Source organism: Salarias fasciatus, chromosome 2 (genome assembly GCF_902148845.1).
Source record: "Salarias fasciatus chromosome 2, fSalaFa1.1, whole genome shotgun sequence".
NCBI classification, from domain to species: Eukaryota; Metazoa; Chordata; class Actinopteri; order Blenniiformes; family Blenniidae; genus Salarias; species Salarias fasciatus.
This window is the reverse complement of record NC_043746.1, coordinates 9816501-9826453: the sequence shown is the minus strand read 5'-3', so window position 1 is coordinate 9826453 and position 9953 is coordinate 9816501. Positions and strand designations below refer to the sequence as shown.

Here is a 9953-nt window from a genome sequence, read left to right as displayed (position 1 = left end):
TTTGTAATTGCAGCATAAATCTAACAGAGTTTTCTTATACCTACACGTTCAGGAAAATATGAGTTAATTAAAGTGTCATTGAAGCAGCTGGGTTGTGTGACAGAGGAATCTATTCTTCCCATTAACATAGTAACTTTATCTATTTGCATGTCAAATGTCAAAGAGGATATTGAGTTATTGTTTGACAAATACTTGTCTCATTTATTCTTGTTATATGACACTTTCACCACACCGAAACGATTTGTTTGAGTCTCTGAAGGTCACCGGCTTCAATCTGAAGCTGTAAGACTGGAGGAAAAATCCGAGGGGATGCTTGAAATGATCAGGATTTCTCTTTCTTCACATTTGGAGGGCAAAACTATTAGTTTTTGATGGGAAGCATTTTAATAACAGAATGCATCATAACTGTAATTAGTATTTTAAAATGGCATTTTGTGCATAATCATACTTTACTGTCAATTTAAAGCAAGTAACAAGCATTTATATCATATGAATCCCAGTACAATAATGTCTTTTGAAGTGAAAAACATCAATAAGTCTTCTTTAAATATTATCACAGCTACTGTAGAAAACGTGTTAAAGGTCGTCTAGAAATTGTTATAATAGAAAAATATTGTGCAGCATGAGAAATGGTTGTTCCAGCATGTTTTAACGATTGTTAGTGATTAATTATTAATAGCGGTGTGGATATTTGAGTCCATCCGTCCATTCATTAATTTTGATTCCCGTTTCATCCATGATTTTCTTGTTAATTTTAACATATGCGCACATCAATAACCAAACAAACTGCTTCACAACCAGTCAAAAAAATCTCTGCTCTGAAAGTGTGGATGGGCCTCCCGCCGCTGTACACCCTGTCGCAGCACTTTGGGCTGTGGGGTAATGGAGCAAACAGAATGCAATCTTTTTACAGTTGTACATTTTTTTCTTTTTCCTACTCGGTGGCAGAAGCAATAAGAAAATATCTGAGATGTGTTTAGTTTCAAGTTAACCTCTGCAGTGGAGCAATTTAGCACAGATCAGTCACCACTCACACTTCTGCCGATGCCTCCGCAGACATCAGAACTATTGTTATTCGGGTTGGGGGATCGAAGATAAAAGGACCAGAGCAGCAGGAGGAAAATAGGAGGGCAAGGAAGGCGCATTATAAAAAAGCTCTGAGAAAAGCACTGCTTTACATCCTTGATTAGCATTACATTGCTTTTAGAATACATCCATCAATCTTCTACGGCTCTTTTTTGCTGAAACCGAGGTCACATGGAGCTGGAAAAGGCTTCCTGTCCATCACAGCGCCAACACAAAGAGGCCATAAGCCACCGAGCCTCTGCCGCTTATGGCCAGAAGTCACTAATTAACCCGCATGCAGAGAATTCAACCTCAGAGCTTTTATTCAAAAGGTGAAGCAGTGACAAAAAGTGATGCTCTGAACTTTATACCGAAGCTGAAAAAGACACTCGACATATTTACAGTGGAAGTATAGATAACTAAAGCCGAATGTCTCCTGTCAGTGTATCAGTGGACTGAAAGAATCACAACATTGAGCATTTTATTCCAACAGCTGGTTTTACTTATGCAGCTTATGTAAAACAACAGCATTATATCTGTAACTGTAAGGAATAGCTGACAGATGGGCTTTGTTTGACTCACACTAAGAAATTATAAGAAACTATGTTTCTGTGTTAACTGTACAAAAGGTCACATTTTTACACGTCACCTTGTTGTTACTCTGTAAATTTATTACATGTGTTTTTTTTACTCCATTGGTGATCAGAAAACCAAATTATTCACCATATAAACAAAGATACACCATTAGAGAATGGAATAATTTCAAAATAAAGTTTATTTGAGCTGATACTGGTTTTATACTGAAGACCTAACTACCAGATGGATCCCGTCCCCTGATCAATGAGTGTCTTCACTTGATGCTACTTCACTAACATCACTGTAGAAGAAATACTGTTGTACTAAATATCAGCTTCTGTCATAGAAAATTACCGTGCTGTTCAACAGCACAACCATGCGTGCGATATTGCTTTTATTTAATAATTACACTCAGTGTATTCACTGATGACAGTAATACGAATAAAACTATGATTCATTTCTGTATTTGTTCAGTCTTCACCACCACAGAATGGTAGATTTATAACAACACATTTTCCCCTGCATGATTTTCCACTACTGTTTTTCTACATCATCACAGGATCTGGATAAAAAAAAAAAAGTCATTAGTATTATATTAGGCGTCAGCTACCCGTTATTAGTGGCATTATTATTGATATTTGAAACAGCTTTGAGGTGCTCTGATACAGCGAAGAGTCCCAGCAGTGTCACACTGAATATCACACTTTTGAAAAGTCTCTTCTTCCAGCAGTTTCTTCTCTTATCACTTGTGTAATTCTTTTTTTTTCTAGAAAGCAAAGTGTGCAGTATCAACCCCTGTGACAAAAACCGGATAATGGATTCTAAATTGTACAGATCGAAAGTGGCAAAATTTGAAGATTATCAGGAAGAACACAGAGGGAAAAAAAAAAAGTAATAAGGGACTTTTATTAGATGTAGCCCTTGAAATATTGAGTTTCCAGCCTCAATTGATATCCAGCATGTTTGATCTCTCGATGCATTTTAGGTATCACTTTTTGCTGTTGAAACATGGCATTTGGAGATGAAGCCCCTCAAACGGTGAGTGCGGCCCGCCTGTGTGTCGCTCCTGTGCTGTCAGATCCGGCAGTGGCAGACGAGGGTTCTCCGATCAGAGTCTCCGGGCGGCTCCGCGAACGACTGGCACAAACGCTGCGAGTCATAAAACATTCAGCATCATTCAAAGTCCCCTCTTCCGAGCACACTTAGACAATGTGACATTGAAAACAACAAGAAATGCTGGTCCAGGAAGCACATTTCAGGAAATCTTTTTTTTTTTTCTTCTTTCTTTTTTTCTTCTTTTTCGACAATACTAAAACGTGGAAGGGAAGGGAACAGACTTGTGGGAAAACTGGTTCAGTGTGACACTTTTTGCTGTCACCCATTGTCACAATATTCTTTAGCCGGACTCACAGGAACTTTAAAAGTCTAAAAACAAGGGTAAAATGAAAGACGGACCCACGTCCTGTTTTCACACTGGGTTTGCCAGAGAATATTGCACCTCATTTGGACTTGGTTACATACGTTAACCGACTGTTTCTCTTTGAGCTTTCTGCACATTTACATCGGAAATGGCAAACAGCAATGCGTTCCTTATGCAAATCCGTCTCTTCAGAGGTAAATTCTGCCTGGAACTGTGTCATCCACTCAGTTAATTCCTCTATTTTATTGTCTTACGGGGTCTTTAAAATGCGAGGGCTTCGCTTGCTTTCAGCATCTATGAGAACGCACAGCTGCGAGGCCAGAAAATTAAATAAATAAATTACAAATCAGGTTAGCATGTGTTCAACATTTTAAGCGTTAAGCAGCCAGTTTGATGAATTACAAGTCAGTTAGTCCGTTTTGCTGACAGAATGCAAATTTATTTATGACCCCGAGACTGAGAGAAAATGAAATCATCATATAGTTCCAAAGTCTCACGCGGTGTTTTAGATTAGGGGAATCTATTCGGGATGAAAACACATTCTATGAATAAATTGTTTGAACCCGCTTTCTGAAACAACTCGGCTCTCGAGAACCGACTGCGTTTCTTTCAGCAGTCGAGCTCTTGAACTCGCCAAGAACGTGAAGTATCTACATGAAAGGACATCTTAATTTGAGGGTGCGACAGGACACTCTCCATTCCTCTGAGCCAGGAGAGTCGCACTTTGAATCAAAAACACAAAATCAACTTTAATTTTTGGAGTGTCTGCTTTTGATTTATAGTCATGGAATAAAATGCGGCCCATTTCGTATGATTTGGTGGTTATCCCATTTTACATTTTCATCAAATCATATTCTCAGGCCATATCTGTAAAATTGAGAAATCATCAGAGCTGAAGTAGTGGGATATTGGAAGTTCAGCTTCATCAGCAGTCTGTGCTGCTGAAATGAGAGACCTTCAGTAGACTCCTTCATCCCCATATCTCCCCTCCTACACCCCTCCCCTTCGCTTTTTTTTCCCCCTTCTGTTTTTTTTTAAACTCTCCATCTCTTCCTTTCATTTGGTTTCACTCCTCTCACTCAACTGCACAAGATGTAGTGAGATCGCACCGAGGCTATTTTATCTCCGCTTGTGTGAAATAATTTCATTAAACAAAGCCACAGTTATGCTTTGCATATCCAGGCTGTGACATTTCTGTTTTTTTTTTTTTTTTTTTTTTTGTTGCTCGGAGATCTGGAGCAGGTTATACGGTATATAACTCACTGATAACACATGCTTTACCGTCTTTATCGTGAATTCTCAGTGAATTCAGTGTAATTTCATGAAGGGTGAAAAACATCACTGTAATCTCTGGTATGTTGGAAAGACCCACAGGGGACGTGATGACGGTAAAGTAATATGCACTCAAACATTACATGGGACTTGTTTGGTTCTTAATTAATTTTCCTAACCCCCATATCAATAATATTTAATTAAATTGATACACTATTGATCATCACACAGCCATTTTGCATGGTAATTAATGGCTAAAATGCTGTAGCAAGCAAATCTGAACCTCAATTTCATTCTCACTGGACTGCATCCTCATAAGTGGTTTGCAATATAATATGCAATCCGCTGATGGCTTATTAAGATCTTTACAGTCATTTAATCTGAGACTGTGGTCAATTATATCTCTCCGGAGTAGCATTGCAGTTTAATTTGATATAAACAAAACAATAGGCTGTGAAGCTGTGGTCATGATGGAAGCTGATACACCAGCCTCCTCTCTCTCTCTCTCTCTCTCTCTCCCTCTGCTTCCACCAGTGCTGGGATGCAGACAGCCAGTGCTGCACCGCATCCTCCTCCAGGGACTTCCTGTGTTGTTTGTAAACAATAAATAATATTAATTTCATACCGGACACCTTCCTCGGATCGATGCTCATCGACCAGGCGAATCAGTTGTCTTTATTGGCTGCATGTGTTGGCGGCATAATTGCGCCGTTTGAGGGGATCCGAAAAAGCACAAACGCAGCAATAACTTGTAACATGTCACCTCCGGTCTCTTTGGATTCCCAGTGTTGTGAGGATTTCAGTATCATACAAGAAGACAGCAGAGGTCCCATCTCCGTTTTGTGATTGATCGCACGAGAACAAGCTGTTTGGAATCTGAGGATGCTGTAACCCAGGCACATGATGGACAGAAAATTAATTACAACACCACAGATCGATGAGCAACTGAATGTGTCAACTCCCAAAAGAGCTGTGATTGTTCACTGTAGTCTGATTGAGGAAGATGCCTGATCCGACGGACTGTGAAGGAGCTTCTGCTTTAATAGGGGATGCAGAGATATGCATTATGAAAATCACCGAGTCTAAGTGGATTATATAGATCTACTAAATAAAGTATAACATTGCGATAAGATAAGACACTCTTTGTATATTCCATATTGGGGACGTTCCAGGGTGTTCTATGAGAACTGAAATGTCTTTTCACAGTTATTGGGAGGGAAAACGGCAAATGTTCATTTTGTCTTCAGAACTGATGAGTTAGAAACAGGAAAATCTGAGTTTATTTGCTTTATATTATAATAATAATGGAAAATAGATGGAGGCTGATGGATGGATGGAGGGATAAAGGTGAAATTGTGCAGTTTAGACGACTGGATCTGAGCATCTCCAGAACTCGGTTGTGGCACTCCCATTCTGCAGTGACACAGGTGACAGAATCATCAGTGGCCAAAGCTCATCCATGCACACAGTTCTTTAAGAGTCCCACATCGCACCATCCAGACCCAACGACTTGTTTCCGGATACCAGAACACACCAGAGGACGAGTGGCGCCGACGCCGACTGTTTTGACTGCAGAACAGGGTCATAATATTATGGCTCATCGCTGCAACTGATTATGCGTTTACGTATACATAAATACGAGCAGACAGACATTCATTTGAAGTGTGTGTTTCTGCAGGAAACAGCGGAGACGCTGTGCAGCTTGCACCGCCTGATAGGACTCCGAGCGGATCAGTAGAACGGGAGCGATCATTACAAGCAACCTCGCAAGTGACTGAGGCTGAGTCATTCTCTTCCATTTAGCTGCTGTGCATCTGCCTTCATCACACCCTTCACATCCACAGAGCCTGTCGGGGGTTTGATCATGAATAATACGGGCCCGCGTGTTTCAGCCCGTACGCATGTGTGTGTGCGCGCGTGTCTGTACTTTATACTGTCATTCTGACTGTGACTTTGACCTTTAGGAGGGGATGTTGGATAGAGAGAGCGCTTAATGAGTTTGTATAATAGCTGCGCTCTATCTGAGGAATCATCCATCTACATGAGGCCCATAATTAGCTGGTAAGACAGTGGTCCACTTCTGTGCTTCCACTTATTATTCTGCTGACTAGTATGTGGGAGTGGAAAAATGGATAAACAAAGACGCAACCCCCACCAATCCCGCCTCGGCCCCCTCTGAAGTGTATTAATAATCTACTGTCGATTTCGGGCAGAGTTGTAAAAAGGCACGGCTGAACAGCCTGATAATCACTCCACTGACACCCCCGGAAAATGAGGAGAAGCTATCTGGAGCATAAGTCACATCCTGGTCTGAGTTTGCTGACAGGTGTACCCTCTCATGGGAGCGCTAATCCTCGTGCTTCTTGGTCTGGGTTTGTCCGTCACTCATGTACTGCAGCACGCACACACACACACACACACACACACACACACACACACACAGACAACCTCAAGACAAACCAGAGGCACATTTAACTGAAAACTCAGTGACATGCAGATGTGATGTGCGCGAATTTGTATGCAAAGCGCCGATGTGATTCCTATCATGCAGGGCTGAATGTCATATCCATCATTTTCATGTAAGGGAGAAGATATGAAAAGCACACTTGCAAGGATACGGATGGAGTAATTTACATCCTTACGTGCGTCGCCGGTGTGTGGTTAGTTATGCTTATTGGAGACATGTAAATATTTGGATGGAGGTGGGGGTGGTGGTGGGGGGTGGAGGGGGGGCAGCACAGCAGTGAGTGAGGCGAGACGCGCTCAGGACGCTCCGGTCCCGCCGAGCAGCGGCAGTCCGCTCCTGGTTTTGCCGCTCCGCTCCTCCGCTCCAGACTCTACCTTCCCCTCACTCCCAGCACTCCCCAGCATTGCTGTGCAAGCAGATGTTCTTTCTCCGATGCCAATTCGTACCGTTTTCGCGTTTGGAGAAGGTATTCCTTCGCGCGCAGACTGCAAAGTGACGGGAAGCGGCAGAAACTGCGTCCCTCCGCCCGGCTCTCTGGCACAAGGACACTTGTGAGACGGATAGCGGCTTTTTTTTTTTTTTTTTTTTTTTTTTTACCTTTCTTTCTTTCAGGGGGACAAATTACAGTCGGCTACAGTAGAAGCAGCAGCAGCAGCAGCGGTGGAGAGCGAGGCAGCAGTTCATTCACCACACCTGTGATGCGTTGTTCCGAGCAACGAAGACGCACGAGCGGGATACTGATGGCCACGCTACGGCACGGGGAGATGTGCTGAGGGCGGGGGGGGGGAAAGGACTTGGGCGTAGTGAAGTGCATCAGAGGACACTCTCCGGACCTTAAAAACAAGCCCAGTATTTCGCCTGCCTTTTCAAACTTAAGTGATAACAAACAGAGAACCACAAGAAGATGTCCTTACTTCGGGGCCCCTTTGTCCGCGCTGCGCTCCTCGTGCTCGTGTTTGCTGGCTTCACCTGCACTGATGGTGAGTAACATTCATTATCACGTCTTTGGGGGTGTAATTGGGTTGCTTGTGTGCGCGTGTGTGTTAATTAATAAAGGTTACACGTGACGAGTTGTCTTTTTTTAAACGCGTGTTTGAGCCGGTGCGCAGGACGCACGGAGCACGTTGTTGGCAGTCTTTATTGTTCTCTCATTCGCTAGCGCTCACGCGCGTCAATTAGCCTGCACCTTCAAGGTTACAAGAGAGTGCGTCTGCGGCTCCGCACATGTGCACCAAGGTTAGAACTTGACTCACGCGCTGGCTGGCTGGCGGCGCGGTCGGCGCCAATCTATTTATTATGAGCCGCGCCGAAGTTTGAAGCGTGAGATTTTTATCCCTGTTCGTCGTGACTGGAAGTTATGAGGCTTCACCTGCCCGAGAGGAGCAAAGCGCCACTAAAACGAGATGATTGAGCAGAACAATAAAAGAGGCAGTGCTGCTTTCTTACTGTCACTACACCTCCGCTGTAATTTCTTTTTTTTTCTGTGCGTAAATCTTGGAGCCTGAAAGAGGCACGTAGCAGATGTGCAGAACATGCGTCTGCCCATCCATCCATCCATCCTTCCACAGCTGGCTGCGGGCAGGTTCCCTCAACTCCACGTTCCTCCCTCCCCGGGACTCGTTTCCTGCTGCATTTGCAGTACAGTGACAGCTTTACTGAGTCGGGAGACGACCTACTCGCACTGATGAGTTACATTTTATGATGTAGCTTCTTGGCCAGACGCTCTCGGCTGCATGCAAATGCGCCCTGATGTTCAAAACAATCACTAACAGTGAGGTGAAGTTCCATCGAGTCAGATCACACAACGCATTTATGAAATGCACTTTTAAAAAAAAAGTGTTTTTCTTTATTTTTGTGAATTAAAAATAAGAGTGGCTACAATATTTAACATCAACAACTGCACAGATTTTTTTCTTGACCTTTTAACAGTCCAGCAATACATGGTGCTGCTTGTCATTGATCGGCCAGATTCAGCACTGTGCACAGTCAAACCAGCCATCTAACATTTAAATTAGCTTTCTGATCAATGCAGCCACTTTCCCTGTTCATAATGCACCATTTCACATTTCACCACTTAGGCTTCTTTTAAAACAGCCTCTTTACTCATTCTCCCACAATGCTAAATATCTTCCTCACAGCTGGAAGCTGCTGGTGAGTATCTAAAAACAACAACAACAATTGCACACATCATTTGGCTCGTGCCTGTTTCCAAACTGTTAACCTTGCTGTGGACAGAAGGCAAACATGTTAAAGTTGGTGTAATTGTGTGTCTTGCTTCAGGACACCAAGATGATGAATTAAGAGGGCCTTTCTCTTGCATTAATTAGTTTATAATTATGAATATATTAGGATTAAATAAACAGCCATGCTCCAGGGACCTCGTATATCAAGCTAAGTAAGCAGCAGTTTGGTGGTATTTACAACTCCTTTTATGATGCATTTTGAAAGTGATATATATTTTTTGAAGGGGTTGTGTGGGTGATTCAGCGCTGCTGCCTTATAGCAAGAGGTTACTGGGTGTTTCAGTCTGGTGGAGTGCTTGACAGTTTTTTCCCCCCACGTTCATGTGGTCTCCGCTGCGGACCGCTGTCCAAAGACCTGCGGTTGTAGGTCGATTTTTACGACTGCAAATTCCCGTAGGTGTGATGCTGTTTCTTTGTTCGCTCTGAGTCGGACTGAAGCTCTGCTCGGGGTGTTTCCCAGCCTGTCAATCAACAATTTTAAAGCTCAGTGCTCTTGACCCTGAACAGAATATATGATGTACACGCATGACTAAATAATAAAACAGAACAGATTGGAGCATATTGCGTTTCCTTCCAGAAGCTTTCTTTGTTTCACTGTTACTCATATGATCAGTGCTTCCCTACAAGCTCCCATCACAGCTTAGTGGCTACTTTTTTATGGAGCAAAGTGAGCTCCAGGTATGGATTGGAAAGGTAATTTGGTAGCCAATTCTCCCCACATTAGGCCCGGGACAGTCTCAGCTGAGATCAGTGGAATATCCTCTGTAGAGAGTGAAGGTGCTGACTCGGCATTCAGCGGTATCAAAGCTGGCTTGTCTTTCTTTTTTTTTTTTTTTTTTTTTGCCGGGAAACATAACTCAGTCAGTAATAAAGGTAGCCCTGTCAATCTAAGTTTTGAGCTAGCTGAGCA

General features: G+C 42.9%; 1 protein-coding gene across 3 annotated transcripts in view; it reads left to right on the top strand.

Annotated features, from left to right (window-relative positions):
- The first annotated feature begins 7391 nt into the window (after window positions 1-7391).
- The window catches only part of unc5a (unc-5 netrin receptor A), a 144564-nt gene continuing 142002 nt past the window's right edge, over window positions 7392-9953 (top strand). For 2 of the 3 annotated variants that reach the window (XM_030111519.1, XM_030111508.1), the window contains exon 1: window positions 7392-7780. In XM_030111519.1, coding sequence (XP_029967379.1) covers window positions 7705-7780 — 76 coding nt within the window. In that variant the 5' untranslated portion in view covers window positions 7392-7704. The remainder of the gene's footprint in view (window positions 7781-9953) is intronic. The other variant, XM_030111524.1, reaches the window with a different exon arrangement.